This window comes from Thamnophis sirtalis, unplaced genomic scaffold (genome assembly GCF_051295495.1).
Source record: "Thamnophis sirtalis isolate CommonGarterSnake01/CBP01778 unplaced genomic scaffold, rThaSir2_p1.2 scaffold_8, whole genome shotgun sequence".
NCBI classification, from domain to species: Eukaryota; Metazoa; Chordata; class Lepidosauria; order Squamata; family Natricidae; genus Thamnophis; species Thamnophis sirtalis.
This window is the reverse complement of record NW_028261388.1, coordinates 43,955,744-43,975,750: the sequence shown is the minus strand read 5'-3', so window position 1 is coordinate 43,975,750 and position 20,007 is coordinate 43,955,744. Positions and strand designations below refer to the sequence as shown.

General features: G+C 31.2%; 1 protein-coding gene across 12 annotated transcripts in view; it reads left to right on the top strand.

Moving 5' to 3' along the window:
* ROBO2 (roundabout guidance receptor 2) overlaps window positions 1-20,007 on the top strand; it is a 688,225-nt gene that overhangs the window by 564,206 nt on the left and 104,012 nt on the right. For 5 of the 12 annotated variants that reach the window (XM_087721518.1, XM_087721522.1, XM_087721513.1 and 2 more), the window contains exons 6-8: window positions 6,230-6,360; window positions 9,946-9,957; window positions 19,180-19,304. In XM_087721518.1, the coding sequence (XP_087577644.1) occupies window positions 6,230-6,360; window positions 9,946-9,957; window positions 19,180-19,304 (268 nt within the window). The remainder of the gene's footprint in view (window positions 1-6,229; window positions 6,361-9,945; window positions 9,958-19,179; window positions 19,305-20,007) is intronic. The other 7 variants (XM_087721514.1, XM_087721524.1, XM_087721519.1 and 4 more) reach the window with 3 other exon arrangements.

The following is a 20,007-nucleotide window of genomic DNA, read 5'->3' as shown; positions in this document are numbered from 1 at the left end:
AATGTCATTATTTAATGCTTTTCTCTAGTTCCTTTACCAGTTCAACTACTTAAAGAGATACTGCATGGCTCTCTACTAAGCAAGGATCCATAGTGGATTCCGGCATTGGGAAGAGTTCCAAACATTGCATTATTAAATGAAATGCAATTCTAAAAGCATTTTGAAAATGTAAAGTGAACAATATGAATATTGATGAGTTTTCAGTGATTTATTATTATGACTAGTTTTCTTCTTTAATGTCTGTTTGACACATTTATACTGAGGGGCAATGAATTCTATAAATGATGGAAAGTATTTGTAATTACTTCCAGTTAAATACAATCTGACTTATGTGTTGAATATGCCACTTTATTTAAGCTTAGATACAGAAGCAATATTACAGACTGAAATATTTGGTGTGGAGATGGCATTTCCTTGGCTTAACATTTAATAACATTTGATTACAGTTTGTGCTGCACTTCATGTTTTCTAATTTCTAGCAAAGCCTAAGAGACCAGCTGCATAACTGTAATTATGTAGCAAGTAATATAGGGTTTTCCCCCTTAGAAATAAAATACTTTTAGTTACAGATTGGAATGTATGAAATTTGCTAATAACAATTTACATGCAATATGATAGCAAGGCTACTTTTGTGAGACTGAACTAATGTACAGACAGAATGAATGTGTCATTTTCCTAAATGTATATCCTTAAAGTATCTGTTTTATGGGGAGGGGAGGATATTCCTGTTCTGAGCAGCTGGTTCAGTAAGTACCTCTTTAATGAAATTACAATTGGTGTTTGTATGTTGGATGTGTAGATATTTCGTGTTAACAGACAAGAGAACTGAAAGTAGCAACAGATATAAACTACCAGCAAGAAAGAACCATTTCTTTAAATTTATTCTCTGTAGTGCAATAAATAGAACAATGCAAGAAAACCTGGTAAACTAAAAATAATATGCAAGTTGCCCTCTTTTACAATGAAATGTTACGTTGCTATGCATTGTTGGATAAAAGAATTCTTTTGGCAACCTAAGAACCAGTTCTGTTTAATGGAAAATTAAGAAAAGATCTCTGGTTTCATTTTGTTTTGGTATCTAGCAAACATTCTTTCTGGGAATGGAAGAAGATAAAGTGAAATGGAACATTGTCACTGGTTAACTTGATAAATAAAGTTCCTATCATTAATGTCATAAGAAATTCAGCATTACCCATCCAAACTATTTCCATTTCGTTTTGCTTTTCACCAGGCAATCTACCAAAAATAGCATATTGCTATTATTTCTACCTCCTCCTCTACAAGTGAAACAAAATGAAGATTCTAATTGTTAAGCCATTTTTTGTTTTTGTTTCAATTAATGATGTAAATGGCACTGTTAGTTATTAAATCTACCTCTATCTGTTCTAGCATGCTGGAATTTTTAGTGATAATTTTCAAGAAAAGATACCCTGATAAATGCAAGATGTGGGAATTTAGTACTTCATATATTTTCTTGGTGATAAGATAGGAATTTGGCATTCACTTTTGAAATCAGGTGTTTCACACAATAAAATTCATCCTTTTTCCTCTATGGCTTGACATTTGAATACAGTAAGCAATAAGACCCACAGCCTAAAAGAAAGGGTAAATGGACATTTAGCTTGAAAGTGATGTAATGCATTATTTATGCCAAGAGATGGAATTTGCCCATTGCTGCCATTATTTCATGAGCTGTAGACCAGCTATAGGGTTCTTTATTTGCTTTTATACTAAACAGAGACATTCATATTGGCTTTACTTGATTTTTAGTGACCTTCAATACAATCATGATGTTCTCTGCAACAATCATGGTGTTAAGAGTAGGTTTTGGTAATTCTACAACTTCCTCTACAATTAGTGACAATTGGTATTGGGGGAGAGAGGGTAGAAACCTAGCCCTAAAACCCTTGATGTGTAGGTTGTCATATGTCTGTATTTTTTCCTTGTTCCTATTTAACATCTACAGAACACCACTGGGTAGTTTGCCCAAAAAAGAAAGTTAGATATCATCCATACTGTGTGCTGATAATAGCCTTCTTTACATTTTCACCTGTGTCAGCCAACAGTGCTCTACATATTTTTTTTGCAGTGTCTGAAAGCGGTGGGAAGAGCAGTCTCAGGTTTAGGCTCAACCTTGGCAAGATGGAGTAGCTATGAATTTTGTAGTCTTCCCTACCTCAGGAGCCAGGGCTTACCATATTTGGCTATGAATGGAGTAGCATTCTCCTACTAATTTAAAAATAAATTAGAAAAAAATGTTTTTCTGTATGATATAAAGGAAATAATGTTGATCATATGAGCAGATTTTCTGTTTTAATTAATAATAATGAGCAATATTGAATGAAAGTTGGAGAGAAAAATATTTTTCTGCTATTAAACATAGCTCTTTAAACATTTTGTCTTTATAAGCCTATGCTGTTTTCAGGTTTTCAGCAGTATACATCAAGGAGACTTATTTCTTTTATGAAATGAATAGAGTAGGTCAGAGAATGTTGTTAAAACCTTGACAATAGACAGGACAAAGCTAATATATTATTTCTGTGTTTATGTGAGATGGAATGTCAGAAAATATATATTATCAGTTATAGTTTATAGTGAATTAACCTGACAGCTTCTGAGCACTGTAGCGGCTAAGGAAGAATCTTCAATTTGATATAGTATACTATCTTTGGTTAACAGAAAATTAATAGTAAAAGGCATGTCAATTTTATTTGGAAATGGTTATTAAAAAGAAATGCTGATGTTGAAAATTTTACCATTTCTTGTCTAATTTAACCATTAATCATTGCTCATTAAAAGAAAAACAAGTGGAGTCTCTTATTTTCTTCAAAGAAAATTCATTACTGTGTGTTATAAACTGAAATCCTGGGAGGTTTGACATTCCAGTGCTTAAGGGCTGAATTACAATATCAAAAAGTAATACAGGCTTTCAGAAGAATGTGCTTCTAAGGGGATTGAAAAAATAGTTATGCTTTCACTGGAATTTCCAATTTGGTAGGAGTCATTTGCAATGAAGATAACAGAAACCTCCATAACAAATTATTTTATGAAAACATTCTTTGGTATTGTTTCTAAAGCTCTGCTAATAAGCATGTTATTGATGAAAGCATGATTTCTAAAGTGTATAAATATAATAGTAGTACATGGATGTGAATTTTCTATTGCTTCGTTGTCCATTTGTAATAATATTAACCAATATTATCATTAATATTTTATGCTTTTTAATTATTTTCTTTCTTTGCTCACAATACTTGTTTGCTAAAAGTTATATGAAAATATTAATTGCATTTATATATTAAAACTCATACAGTGTGCAATTTTCAAAATTGGATTGTTAATATTCTTCCCAAATCATGGCCCTAATGGGATTTTAGACCTATAAACAGGGGTGCGTTGCTGCTGGCATTACTGCCAGTTTGGTGCACGCAATTGTTTTGTTTTTTTCCACAGAAGAAAAATGTGAAAGATAAACTTATTGTGGTTGTGTGTATGATTGTATCCATTTCGCCAAGGCCAGTTCTGGTTTTCAAAAGCTTTTTCTACATTGTCTATTATTGTTATTTCAATTTACTATTGTTTATTTTATGTTAAATATAATTCTCTCATTTATTCTTAAAAAGATGTAAAGGAAAACGTAAAGACTTTTTCTCTTATTGCTTTATTTGAACACTTGCTACTGCACATTATCACCCCATAATTGTAAAGTTAGTAATATTTTACCATTTTAGATGTTATATTTTTCTTTACTTATAATGTACAACATTAATAATCATAAATAATAGAATACAAACCACAATTCGGTAAAGGAGCTGTACAGATGACCAACCTTGTTCTAAGCTGCTGAGCTATAATTGAAAACTGTAAAACAAATATGTGTTTTTACAAAAGACTATCTAACATGCTTAATAATTTCATAAGATTTAATTAGTCCATTCAGCCATGAATAACTGAATTTGATGTAATGTCTAAATGAATAAAATGAATAAAATGAAATCGGTTCCTTGATTTCCTGACAAATTAATCTGTATTACTCTTTTTAACAGTTAATTAAGTACTATATTCTATGAAACAGGTTTCTTCCACTACAAATAACCCATCTTGCTTTAAGATAATGCAAATTCAAATTTGTGAATAATAAGAATAATTATCCAAAACTAGTAAATATATCCACATTTCATGTTGAGTTAAATTTATACAACATCAGACTGCTTAAAAAGTCATTTTCTGTTGATATAATAATTTCTAATTCTGAAATACCTTGCATTCTCTTGTAAAATTAAATTAAAACTAAACATTACAACTAATGTAAGGAAAATAAATAACTCTATAATATGCTGCTTCTCATTTCTAAGTACCTTTATGAATGTTTGCCACATTTTTGCCACAACCTATTTCAAAGTAAAAGAGAACTAACATTTTCAGCTTATTACCATGAACCTGAGCCATAAATGTGTTACCATCATTATAAGAAATAACAGAACAGAATATCATCTGGGAGTTATTTACTTCTGAATTAATAACGTACATGAAAAATTGTAAGCATAGGGATACATATTCTATATTTGTTATTTTAAATATTAATCTCACAGAATTACAATTAGTCTGTACCACAATACGTGAAACATAAACATAAGGAATGAACACTACTAAGCTTCCAATTTCTACAGATGTTTGTTTTCGTAAGTCTTATACAACATCTCCACTTGTTATGGCAATCTTGTCTATTTTTGTCTGTGTGAGATAAGTTTATCCCTGTTTAATTTTTAATGAGAATTGTCATGTTATTGTTCACATTTTTTCACAATGTCCTGATAATACTGTCCTGTTGGCATTCCATGGAATCATTTCCCTAGCTTTATCAATATCCTTCAGTCATACTTTCCAACTCATATCTCATTTGTTGATTCATTCTGACTCCTGTTATTCACTATGATTTGGTTTCTTTGATTTTAAAGCCTCACTTTATTCTTTTAAAAAGTTTTTATTCTTTCTCCATAACATACTAGAGTGGCTGCATGTGAACCAATCACTTTTACTCTAACAAAAGCAAGAACAGATTATAATGTACTTCTACTACCACGTTCAAAGTTGAAAATGTTTGGTGGGCATATATAAATATGACATCATCTAAAATTGATTATTAAGTTTCACATGCTGTTATATTGTTTGTAAGTGTAGGAGAATAAAAATTGGAATTTCTCTGCTCAGGGACTCCACCCTTTATAATGATAGCTTTTAAGACTAGTAACCATTTCAATTGTGCTAGATATGCATTTTAAAATGTGGTGTGTTTTTTAAAAAATAATGTGTTCATTATTCCCTGATGCCCTGGGAAAATAATAATAAAATATTTCTTTGCAGGAAAATCCATCATTCCCATTGACCTTAAACCAAAGAATTTGAGGAAAATAGAATACAAACTTTAGAAACTTTAAATTATTCCTATTAGTGTAAAAAATTTTTTTACATTTTTACATTGAAAGTAAAAATAACTTTGTATTCCTTAAAAGCAATTGTAATATAAATTGGCCTAATCTGGTCTCATTTTCAGTATGTGAAATAGGAAATTATGTGAAATTGTGTGTGTGTGTGTGTGTGTGTGTGTGTATGTATGTATGTGTGTGTATATATATATATACACACTAGATGAATAGTATGTATACCTATATTTTAAAATTAATTAATACAGCATTTAAATAATTGTTTATAATGAAGCCATCTTGTTTATAAAACATTTTTTAAACATTTTTCCTTAAGACATTTGCTATAGTATATTTTGTTGAGAAAATTTAGCATGCACAGAAATCTTACAGATCTTACTTTTACTTTGCTTGCTCAAAGTCTAAAATTCCCTTTAATGTAACTTTGTTAAGATATTATAGAACTGAAATGTTTTGATAGGTATATTTCATATTATTAGATCAGAATAAAACTTAGGATATTACATACTGATAATAGCGCTATCTGATTTTAGTGGTTAAGAACAAGGACAGAATAAGTGATATTCCTAATATAACTTTAATGTGACATGAACATAGCCATACTAATTTTATGGCTCTAAAGCTTTAAGTTATACATGGTTCAATAAAAGTGTCATGAAGATTAATTTTTAGTGGAATTATGTCATTTCGTATAATGAATTATCTTCTAGAGATGTTTCTGTGTTAGAATAATGATGACAGCATTCCAGGTGAAAAATTAAACTTGGTATAATTTTCTATTCTAAAAGCAGATATGATATCAAAGATGATTATACCTTGCGTATTAAAAAGGCTATGAGCTCAGATGAAGGAACATACACATGCATAGCTGAAAACAGAGTTGGAAAAGTTGAGACATCTGCAACTCTTACAGTTCGAGGTGAGTTCTGAACTATTTAATACATAACAACATATAATATATATGTACATATCTTTTGGTGACTGAAGATTAGATTCTAAGATTCTCTCTTAGAATACAGGAAATAGTTGTATTTAAATAACCAACTCTGCTTGTAGCTTACTTTGATCACTGATAGTAGCTGTCAAGAATATCATGCAGAAAAACTTTTTTGACATTGATCCACTTCCTAATGATTAAAAAGAGATTTTGATGTCATTACTATTATTATACCAAGAGAAAGTTCTTAAAACTCATGAAACCTCTTTTGTTACTGATATCCCAAGAGACAATAAAAAGAACTTATATATTTATAAGCATTGCATAATTAAGTGCCTATCCATTTTGTTCTTGGAAAACTTATAAACAAGGAAATTGAAGAAAAAGTTCACAATTTCATATTTAAATGAAAACTAGCAGCTGAAATCATATATCTCCTTATCCAAATGAAGTTCCAATACTGTTGTGACAAAATTAAGGATAGATACATGAAAAATATAATTTTCTTCATTACAGCTGACCCATGCAACAACAGGTGGCTATAAAGCCAGTCATCAAGAAATTTTTTTAAAAAGTTTTATTTTTCACAGTAAATGTAATATATCAGTCTAATACAATATATAAAGACTCAAGGAAGAATTAGATAAGTATATGAGGAAGGAGGAAAAATGTGGTGATATGAAACTGCCATACTATACATATATATCAACACAGATTAGATATGGGAATGTAGATCTTTTTTTGATGTAGAAAGAGAAGTAGAAAATACCAAGGTACAAAGGGGGGAGGGGGGGCAGGCAATAGACAGTATATTGTGATTGGCCTATGGATCATGATTTTTGGTCTGCCGTATATAAAAAAAAATGGATTTACAATTTACACATATGCGTGTGAGAGAGAGTAAGTTTATTGTATAAGGGATACTTAGGAACAAAATATTTATGTGGATTTCATGAGATATTTTCACTGTATAATACACTAAAATCATATACATATTAACTTAATACACCTTGCATTCATATCATATTCTTTTTAGAGGATATGTTAGTCTGCTGAAATTCTATTCCTTTTGGTGTGTATTTTTCCCATTGCCAGCTGTGGACGTCATTGGTAATGAATGCAGCTGGAGGTCATTTTATAAATGAGTATACACAAACAAACATAAAAATAGAAGTATAAAAAATAATGGATACTACACAGGCACTGTTCCACATTTTAGCAGCATGGTCTAAAGATTTCACTAGAATTGCAAAAATTGCTTCATAAGTGTTTTTTCTTTTTCTATACATTTATATGGTCTGTTTTATTAGAATATGGGTCAACTGATCTGAGATGCCAGCTTTTATAATATGGTTTAGTTAATTGATGAATTTGGATGGGGAAAAAAAGAAAGAAAATGGAAAAAAGCATAGTAATTCTGGCAGTGGGGAACTCTCCAGATTTTTTTAAAATAGAGGTTTTATGCTTTATTTTTACAATTAATAGTTTCCTATTATGCTAAAATCTTACATAACAATGAATTGCCCCATACGTTTCATACAATCTTCAGAACAGGCATTACTACTTTAAGAGGATAGATATATACTTACATCCTTCCAAAACAACTGTTAAATTTGCTGAAGCTTAATTTCAACAAAGATAAATGTGAAAATATGTATCTATCACTGAAGAATCCTTCAGCAATATCCAAATTTTCTGAACATAAAGGTTTTTGTTTTTTGGCAAGCAATTAAATAATGAAGTTGAAATCAAAATTGGAATCCTTCTTCTTTCTTAAAGTTCACCAGATTCTGTTAGTAAAAGTAATTTGGAAATTTTATTTCATGTTCCAAATGGAATTTATCTTAAAAATCAAAACTTGATAAATTTCCAGTGTTGAATTGCTATTTTAAAATCCTACTCTACTTTTTATAGTGCCTCCTTCACAACAATTACAAAGCTTTTATTGTTTTTGAATTATATTAATATTAAATCATGCCTTATAACATTGAAACTGCCAAATTATGAATTTTTCTTTTGAACTTAGTCTAATTTACTCCACAGAAAATATGCACAGGATAAAACTTGATCAGAAATGTAATAATTTTATGAATATAGCAGCTTAACTTTCATTTCTGAAGTATTTGGGCATCTATGACTGTCTGTCTTGTTCCATGAAGTATTTGAATTATACAAGCATAAAACTCTCCTAACATTAAACCTCTTTCATACATTCCTTGGCTCTGAGTTACATCAAATAAAACCATGGCAGGCATAAACACTTTTGCCAGACATACTGTTATGAAAAATAGTGACTGTAACAACTGTAGTGTTATTAGATGTACACAAATTCAATTCTATCTGGCAACAGTATATATTTTTTCAAACTCTTATTTGATTTAGAAAGATACTAGAGAATATTATTCTTTTAGAAACATATACATAAAATAATAGGAAAGTTAATTTTAAACACTGTTGGTTTGAAAATGTCCAAATTTAATTATAAATGTGTTATAACAAGTTGCAAGTCAATAAATATCCACATTGGGAGCTTTAAAGCAATTATGGTTATGTCATATCAAAACATAGTCTACAAAATTATAATTGAAAGTGGTATTTTATTGTGCAAATCATAAAGAAAAAATAATAATTACAATGAGTGATCTAGAATATATATGAATACTAAAAGCTACACATCTCAAAGAAACTTATAAATTTATTTTGTGAAGTTTGACTAATGCAGTTGAATAATTAATGTAATAATTAAGTACTTAACAATATTATGTGATTAATTCTTTAACTGCTTTGTTTCTTATACATAGAGCTCCATGCAGACCTAAGCTTGTCCTTCAATCAAATAAGAGCTGACACATAAGCCAAACACTGTTAATATGACAATCTAAACCCATGATAGACACCTACTAAACTGAAGACACTCAAAGTTAACATACATTTGAAAGAAAAATATCCCATTAATAAGTTCCATTTTTTTAAAAAAAGGAAGTTACCCAACAACATTTTCTAAAATTCTGTTAAAATTCCTCTGATTATTCAAAATTATTTGTTTTAATTTTATCATTTGAATCAGTGAATATACATTTTAATTTGTTACTAAAATATTATACCTAAACACAGATACCACCACATACTTTTAGCTTTTCTCCAAGCTTACCAAAATCCTGGCTAGATATGGTTAAACACCATTAGTCTTTAAGTTAAATACTCATGCTATTTCTTCTTTTAATTGGATTAATATTTCCCAATATGTGAGTTTGGATTAAATAAAAAAATCTAGAGATTTAGCTGCTTTTCTTTAAATATTTGAAATGACATTTGATAGTGTCATATGAACCTAACAATAGAAGTAATCAGATCACTAATTTAATATAATCAAATTCTACATATGTATTTCTCAATGCAGCTTTAAAATCATAAATAGAAAGAAATTATTAATTATGGTTGCTATATATGAATAATGTTCAGGTAATTATCCACATATAGCATAGCATTACACATCATGCATTCTGACAAATTCTTTTTTTTCTTTAATTTTTTTACGTTCTCACCACACCATTGTAATATCTCCAGCTCGTCCTGTTGGTAAGTAGCCATCCTTCTATCCATTTTAGCATAATTTCATATAATTCTCCATCTTTCATTTATTATCATACAGATATGTTTTAAAATAATTATTAATTACTGAATATCTGATAGAGAAGGAAATAATTATTATTTACCTGTTTTCAAAGTTATTATACAGTAGAAAAATTAGAATAATGCAAGAACCATAATAATTTAGTGTCATTTTTGAATCTGAAATGCTGTATAATAAAAATAATGAACATATTTGATTAAAAACCTGCAATCTAATTTGCACTCTCACTGAAATAAATGAAATTATACTCTTTGATGGTATCTTTAGTAATGTATTGAAGAGAAAAAATTAAAACAGCAGTGACTAATATAAGTAGACATGTATTTTTTGAAAAGATACAAAAGTTATGCTTTACCTGAAATGAATTTTGTTTCCAGTATTAAAGAAATATTTACACAGAACTTATTTAAGAACTGTTATCAATGTCATTTTTATTTGCATTAGAAATGCCAGTTGTGTTTTGTTTTTGGTATGCTCAGTATGATATACAACAGAATACTGGTGCAATGTTCAGTGAAATGATATTTTTAGAGATTGTTTTTCAATGACATTGTTAAATAACAATACTAATATTGAGAGGTTATAAAAATTTTGATATCATTACCATTATTTTATAGGGTTTCAACTGAAATAAAAGAAGCTTTTTACTAATGTGTCAAATATGTAAGTGTCCTTTGGTTGTACATGATATGAAATACAGGGTAGATATAGTTTTAAAAGTTTTCATTCTGTCTGAGAGGAAAAGAAAAGATCTGGATTTAATCACTGCTTGTTCTATTATTTTCATTTTCCAAAATCAAATATGACAATTCAATTTTAAATCATTAAATTATTGATATAAATTGTTAAATTATCCCTGCCTTTTCTATTAAAACAAATCATATGTATCATATGGTACTGAGCTTACGTATGCAGAATATATATATATATATAAAAATTAAGCATTTAGATTATCTTCTACAGGAGTTTACATTATATAAATTCTGGAAATAGAGCATTCATTTCTTTTCCCTCCATTGTTGTCTATTATGGTTCTCATCAGATTTTCAGACAGACAAATCAATATCTTCACACATAGAAATACTATTGCACTGTTTCTACCTGGTTTGTTTGTCCAAAATACAGTTGCAGTCATTGTCCTGCTTTGGGTTTCAATTATACACACACACACACAAATTTGCCAAAGAAATTAACAGTTCAAGTTTAACTCAAGTTCAAGGAAATATCAGTAGGCAATGAATGCAAATCAAAACAGAGCCTCTGAAAGAGTTTTCCCAAGGTGATTTTGCTTTTAACAGGAACGTGCAGAATTATATTTAAAATCCAGTCGAGAGTTTCATCAGCCAGTTCAGAGTGGTCAGCTAGTCCAGAAGTCAAAATTTCACAATCAATCCAAATGAGCATCATGTAACAGCCAGCGATCAGACAATTTCAGTGAAGGATGATGGCTCAGAGCTTGCCTCTTAAATGAGGTTGCAGCAAACTATCTTTACATAAGAGATTTTTTTTTCTTTTTTAGTTCTGAGCTGTGATGGTCTCCCCTTCTCCACAATCTCCTCCAACCTCAATTGAAGGTTCAGGATTTTTGGAGAATCAGCAGTGGAACTGAATTACCAAGTGTACATTCTCTCAGGAACATTCCTCTCCATCATTTCCCAAGTACTGTAGTGTTGATACCAACATGTTGATATGCAAGATTGGGAACCTATACAATATATGGAAGACTGAGTGCATTTTGATAATTGCAGGTGATTAAGTATCTGCTTCAATGAGAAAAAGAATTGGGAATTGGTCATATAGGGTTTTTTGGATCTGCACTGAGTAACAAATGTCAGGTGGAAATTCAAAAAAAATATCTAAAAGACAAGGTGACTCTAGGTTGATGGTGAAGTTCTTTGCTCCCTGTATCTGGTCTTGAAAGACTTGGTAGGTTGCCTTCAGTTCCTATGGGAACTGATCTTTGACTAAAATAGATGAATTAGAGGAATTCAAAATAAAGCAATATGGATGGAAACCATAATTAACTAGGAACAGAGATATCTTTATAGAGATGTATTGTACAGGGTTGTAGACAAACTCCACTGCAGCCAGAAGCTCAATCCAATTGTCGTCTTAATAATTGACATAATCACAGAGATATTCTCAAGGATAGTATTCACAAATTCAAGTTTGCCTGTCTGTTTGAGTATGATGGCTGAGGAAAGATGGACTTGCACCCCCAAACCTGTTAAGAGTACCATCTCAATGAAGCATTAATTTCATGGCCCTGATAAGAAACCAGATGTTCATGTAAGTGGAAAATATAATCTAAAAAGACAGCTGTCTTTGCTGTTAATAAATAGCTATAGGGAATGAAATGAACCACCAATATAGTTGTTGGTCCTTTTGACAAAGATAGTTCAATGACATAGTCTGATATAGTGATATACAGAGGGGCATGGCTTGTCAGAATCTTTTCAAGATTCACACTAACACAAGTTCCCCAGGTAGCTTTCCTGGAATATCCTTGACTCAGCAGCAATCAGGACAGGAAGTGACCTACTGCTCCACCTCCATTTGGAGATGGAGCCAGCGGGAATTTTGACTCAATAAATACAGAATCTTAAATTGTCCAAAGTGTCTTGGCAATGGACTGTTGTGGCTCAGTCTCAGGACCATACCCCATGATGGCTCAGCGGAAACTTAAATTGCAAGAATTTCCCCTGTAATTTCCCTCCAACAGGTCTGTGCATAACTATCTAGATGTTACTGTTCCTTTAGTTGCTATAATAGAGTTAATGGAACATTGGAGTGACTGTGTTTTCTGAAAGTTTGAGAGTGGCAGATTGGGTATCACTGCCAGTGATGGATGGAGGGCATTGACACATTTATTAATGGCTGCAAGGGATGTGATTTGAAGATGTTTGTGATTCAGATGATCACTACAGACTTCCACTGGGTGTCTGGCTCGTTCTAGCAGATGTCACAAGATTTCAAAAGTGGCTTTAATTGCTAGCAGTTCCTTATCCAAGTGATATTGTTTTTCTCGGCCATCTTTCAATTTCTGAGAGTAATAGCCACAGGAGAATATACTGGAGGAGCATCAGGTCTGCCTGGAGCAGTACTGCTCCCAACACTACCTCAAAGGTGTCAGTCAGTCTCTATGACAAAAGGACTTGCTGGATCTGGGTGCCAAAAATTGAGCTGAGAGGCAAATGCAGACTGTAAAGCTTCAAAAGCTTACTGAACCTTCTCATCTGAAAAGTGACCTTCTGGAGGTGGTTGGTCAATGGTGCAGTGACTTTAGCAAACCAAATAATAAAGAACTGGTCATAATTTGCAAAGTGCAGAGGCATTGTATATCCTTGTGTGAGGACTACCAAAACAAGATAACATCCACCTTATCAGGCTCCATGTCACTATCAATAGAAGATTTATGATTGCCTAGAAATTATGTTTTGGTAGTCTCAAATTCATACCAAGTGAGTGTTGTAAATAGATAATTTTTCTCCATTCTCTGTAAATCGGTCTGACATGTTGTTCATGCTCTGCAATAGAAGTCAAGAAAATCAGGATATCATCAATATAAATAATGATAGAATGATCCAGGAGATCTCAGAACACATCACTCTTAAAATGCTGGAAGATTGCATAAGGATTCATTAATCCAAGCCACATGAGCATATATTCAATATACCCATAGTATGTTCAAAACACTGTATTCAATTCCTTTCTCTTTCTTTTGCACATTAAATTGTACAACCTATAATACCTAACCTGATAAACATTTAGCATTGTAGAGGCATTCAGAGATGAATGACAAAGAGTAATGACTATAAACAGTAATCTGATTCAATTGTCAGTAATTGTTGCAGACACCAGGTTCTCCCAATTTCTTTCTAAAGAACAGTACAGGAGTCAATGCAGAAATGGCTAAGGGTCAAATAAAGCCTCTTTTCACATTTTTATCAATGGATCCACAACCTAGGTTGTGATAAAGAGTAGACACATCCAACTGGGATCTTAGCCCCTGGTACCAGGATCAATAGGATAGTCATGAAACTGATATGCTTTCCTTTGACTTATTACATCTGTGAAGTCTCAGTATCTAATGAGAAATGCCGTTTAGCAGCTAAAATTGCAGGAATGACAAGCTCATCATATATTATTAAATTTTTCATCTATCACCAATTTTTGTTTTTAGATGTGACTACACAATGGTGTGTGTCATGCTAGATTCAGATTGACATATAAGTGGCTGTAGGATTTTCCTCTAAAATTGCATTCTGACTTAGGGCCATATGACAATTCAGAGTTTGCCCTGTAACACTCCCCCCCCACAACAAAAAAAGAGTCTCAGGAGTGAACTGATTCCAGATACCTGTTTTCTTTCCCCTAGCCTCTAAGACCAGTTCTAACTGACATCCAAACCTTAAGCTGGTGAACTAAAAAACAGATGTGGCAGAAGACAAAGCAAAGCAAAAACACAAACCAACCCGAACCCCATACTAGATGTAATCCAAAGAATCTGAGAATCTTGAACTTTATGTAAAATGACAGCCAGATAGATATATCTGAATACACCCAATATGCATTCTGAATAAATTCTCATTTTCGGTTATAGAACTAAAACTTAAATATCATCTGAACAATATAAGAAACACAAAAACATAAATACCCCCAAATTTTGTTTTTTTTTAAAGTTTTTTATTTTTTGTTCTCTATATATACATTCACATAATTATTATTCCTTTTTTTACATTCATAATACTAATACATTTGTCATTCCATTTATAGAATTGTAATATTCCATTTGGGTTGTTTTGTTTACCATCCCTCGCCTATTTTGACATCACCTTCTTCTCCTTTCCTTTTCTCCCTCCCTTCTCTACTTCCTTCTTTCCTCTTTTCCCTTCCTTCTTCCCTTACCTTTCCCCTCCTCCTCTCTTCCTCCTCCCCTTCCTACCCTCTGTCCTTCTCTCCTTCCCCCTTCCATCTTCCTCTCCTCACTTTCTGTCTTCCTTCCCTCCTTTTCCCCTCTTCCTTTCTTTTTCTATTGCTGCAGGTTTCTCTTCCAGCTCTTAATTTCTATTTTCTTGGGGTGGTATTTCCACAAACCCAAAAATCTTTGTATATCATTTCTTGTTTTGTTTTTTTTTAAGAATTTTTTTTTTGGTCAGACAAAAACAGACAACAAATAATACATAGAACCTTCTTCAATCATGTACAGCATATCGTTTGGTTGTAAAATTTTGTGTATCACTTCCATAGTCCTCACTTTCAAATGTATGTAAAATCACAAATTATCAACTCATTTTGAACAAATTCTCATATCATCAATCCAGTATATTATATAAAAAATATTATAATTATTAAACATTCATTTGACTATAAATTGCTTTTATGTCCTTTTGTATGAACTATCCTAAATTTGAGGTAAAACTATAATAGCATTCCATTCAATAACATTTCATCTTTCTAACATATTCTAAATAAAAATTGATTATATTTAATAAAAAATACTTTTAAGTTTCCTCTCATAGTCCTCATTTGCAGTTTGTATAAAATTTCATATCCTCAAACTAGTACCAATATATGTATTATTATCAATATTACTCATTTATATGACTATATATAATACTCTAAATTTAACTAAGTTTGACTTAATATTTATTATAAACTTTCAGAAGATCAACTTGTTCCTTTCCAGTAGTAGTGCAGTTTTATATCTTGTGTCGTTTGTGGAATTCATATTCTGGTTGTTTTCTTAGTGAGTCTTTTTTCGCAGCTTGTTGCTCATTGTATATCTTATGAGCACTCGAAACCCTCCATCTGTTCCTTTAATCAACTTATCTTTGGTTATCACAATGTTTCAGTCAAGATTTTTCTCCTTACTTCCATCAAATTTTCTCTTTTTTCTTCTTCTGTACTTTGAGGTCTGAGGTAGAGTTCCAATCATTTGCAATATTAATGTTTCTTTTTCATGTTGCGCCATCCTTCCAATTTATAAACACTGCCACTGTAGCATTCGAGGCTTTTATTGTATTCCAAACAAGTTCATTATAATATTTCAAGTCAAACTTTGCCTTCACTGCAAAAATTCCGAAACAGCAGCTGTATAAACTAACCGTGCTCTTTCCATTATCACTCTCAATAAACAAACTGAAAGGAACTCCGATGATCAAAGAGCAGAAAGAAAATACAATGATTCAGCCTCCAGCCTTTTAAGTGGCAGTTACTTTTTTCTGTCTGCTATTACAGCCCTTTTTAAATAGCAGACTTACGGAGAAAAATTCTTCATTAAAAAAAACCAATCCAATCAAACGTTGTAGAAAAGCAAGAAATTTTTAATCCACAAGTATATATAGAAAAAGTAAAAAATAAAAAGTAGGAGAAGAAAAACTGAGCCTTCCAATTTAAAAAATAGGAAACATTTGCAGAACTTCCATTTGTAAAAAGATAATTTAAAAAAAGAATAAAACACTAAGTTTAATGTAGCTTAATTTCGCCACTTGTTTTCTTTTGTCTTCAATTTTAATTTAGTTTTATTTTGTTTTGTGTAGTCTCTCTTCTAATAATAAAATTTACTCACTAATCCGACACGCTAATTTTGTTTTTGGACTCTGATAGTATGAGATTTTGCAGTGTTGTTGAGGACAAAATTATTTTGATCTTGATTAGTGTGACAAGCAATTTTATTACTCATTTTAAAAATCATTTTATTCATTTATTTTAACTTATTTATTCCACAAACCTATATAGTTACCAATATACCACCAAGAACTTTGACCAGTGCACAAGAATAATTACACAGTTCAGTTAAAGCAAATAATAATAATAATAATAATAATAATAATAATAATAGGTAATTGCCCCAATAAAACTTACCTCCATCAATCCGTGGATCATTAAATCATGAAGATTTCTGAAGTGTCCTATGCCTTTACAATTATTAGAAGAGCCATGAGTTCAGGAAAGAGCAGTCTACAATCAAGTTAATAGAACTGTGCATCAGCTACTTTCAGTTCAGAAAAAAGCTTACTAATGAATTTAGTTATGAATCTCAAAGTCAGTCACAAGATTTACACAATTAATTATAGAAAATAATTTGAATACAAATAAAAGGACATTCAGAAGATATTTGTTCTAGATCTTGCAATATGAATTAAATGTATTTTGGGTTCTCATCATTTCCTATGATTGTGTTAATGCAAGTTTCACATGAACTACTGTTGAACTGTAAGCTTTTCAAGCAACTTTAAATACATCTTGTTAACATTCTTTAAGATTTAAATAATATTGTTAATTTTGCCTTTTTGTGCTTTTATAGTTGCATTCTAAATATAACATCCTTTATTTTTTTTCCATTTGGTATTAATTCCTTTTGATATATACCTGTCAAATATTATTTCAACCAAGTTCATCTTTTTAATGAAAGTATGTATTTGATGAATTTCTATGTAATCACTGATTACTACAATATTCTAAAGTATTTAATGAAAATTACCAATATTTATTAGCTTTTTTATTTCATTTCTTGTCAATTAATGGGGTAATTACTGCGATTCATGCAGCTATGCTGATTTGTACCCTTGTACCATTGGCATCTATTATCAAGCAGTCTACTTGTAAGTCCCCATCTCCTTAAAAGCATGACAACAATATTTGGCAGCAAAATTACCAATATTTACGGTATGATTCTGTTCCTTGTTTTAGTTATCACATTGATTTTTTACTCCCAAAGGTTTTCTACTCCAATTCTCATAATTTTAACTCCCTCAAGAAAAGATAGCCTTTTTCCAAATCATTATATTACAGGAAGATTTCTAGAAAATCCACAATCTGAGTTTGTCCATCTTTGATATAAGTTGTCTTAGTTTATGATATAGTGCCTTACACCATAAAATAAAGATGCACATATTTAACTTGTGAAAACAGATGAGATGAAATCTGCAACTTTTGCATGTTTATTTCTGAATAAACTGGAAATAATAAATGTTAAACTGTTAACCTTTCAGAAATATAAAGCTCCAAATTCCAAATCTTTGGGATTTTTGATGGGAAAAAAGCCATGGATGTCTTCATTTAACATGTGCGGGTGCTATGGTATTAATAACAGTATTATCTTTGCATAAGTCACAGACCAATGTAATAAAAAGAAAGAAACATCAAACGAGCAACAATGCATTCTTTCCATTTATTAGAATATTCGAATGTGCTGTTAGTATTAGTACTTAAATAGAGCTAAAGCCTGAAATACGAGTAACCTAAAAACAAGCAATAAAGTCATGTTGTTGTTCAATATTAAGATAATACCCCTAACTAAAGTTAAATGGCAAGAATTAATGAAAAGCACCACTAAAATTCTAAATTTGAAGCAATTAGATATGGTTTATGCAGACAATCATAAAGTTTCTTTGTATGTATTCATTAGGTGTCTCTACTTCTATGAACCATTGAAAATAGAGGAATCTCAAGTTTTCTACCAGAGACCTGGGAGTTTGAGGGTTCTGCACAGTATCTTAGCTGTCCCTAGCACTTCACTCTTTTGAACATAGAGCTCTGACGTTCATAGGATCTATTAGAATCACTCTCCCAGCTTAGGAGTCACAGCCCTGAGTGCTCTTACCATCACTTGGATTACTTTGGCTTTTACTTTCCACATCGTCTCTAGTTTTCTTCCATCAGGCCTTTCTCATACTCCTTCTACCTAATGTTGTTGTCACTTGGTACTGCTGCAGCTTGCTTAGCAAATATCTCCTCCATCTGCCTAAAATTAGTATCAAAGTTGACAAAGTTAGTTTTTACCAATAGGTTTAAAAAATAGCTAAATCTTAGTTTTGATCTAAGTCTCAAAATGGAGGGCACTGTGGAATTTGTAAGATATTTCTTAGAAATTTATGCTGCAGTTTCCATTTGTATATAGTCATCCTATGGTCCTAAAGTATGCTGTACAAGATCTAGAACCACACTTTGACAGAGTAAAACCTCAAGATATGCTGTATATATACTTCTTTTAAAAAATGGTAGTCCTTGTTCTTTAATTCAGCTTTTGCTAACTTACAATTTTTACTTCTTTTGAATCAACGTTGATTTCTGAAATTGAAAATATTGTGACTTTAACTTTTTGATATAGTTGTTAAAACCTTTCACCTCTTAATATCTTATTTTGTCTTCTCACCTCATAGCACCTCCACAGTTTGTGGTAAGGCCACGTGATCAGATTGTTGCGCAGGGAAGAACAGTAACATTCCCATGTGAAACTAAAGGAAATCCTCAGCCAGCAGTATTTTGGCAAAAAGAAGGCAGCCAGGTAAGTTCTTTAAATGAGAATTAATTATTTAATTACTAGAGGTATATAAGGCTTTGGTACCAATGTATCAGGTAGGGTATCTGCATAACAGAAGTTTTCCTCAAAGCATATAAAAAAACCGTTAACTTGAAAGGCATATGCAGATTATGTTCCAATTTGCAGGCAGCCCCAGCAAAGAGGCAAAATTCTCCTATTTATTTATATCAGTAATGGCGATACTAATGAAATAATAATAATTTTAACTCATTTTTAAGACTGAAACATATTGAATTCGTCCTATAGAATCATTATATCAATGATTATTTTGCTATCCAGTAAGTTTTTTGGAATATAAATATATTATGCTAGCCCTTTGTCTCACTAAATTTAGCCTTGTTCTCCACATGCTAAACCACAACAGTCATTTTCAATGGAATAGGAAATTATTTCTGTCTTTTTGAGGATTGCTAGCTTATATGAAAATCTGTACTCATATGATTGAGGCACTGAAACATTATCTCAGTTATATACGAGTTAAACTACAAAATATATAAGTTGACACACTTTATGAAATGAATAAATAATTCATCTGTCATTGTTCAATGTAACCATTGTACATTAGAAAACCACAGATGAGGATGCAACATTTTCTTCTACAAATAGTTGTGTTTTTCTTTGTTTCAAAGCTTGTCAGGTTTTTTAGTTGTTTACTTCAATGTGTAGT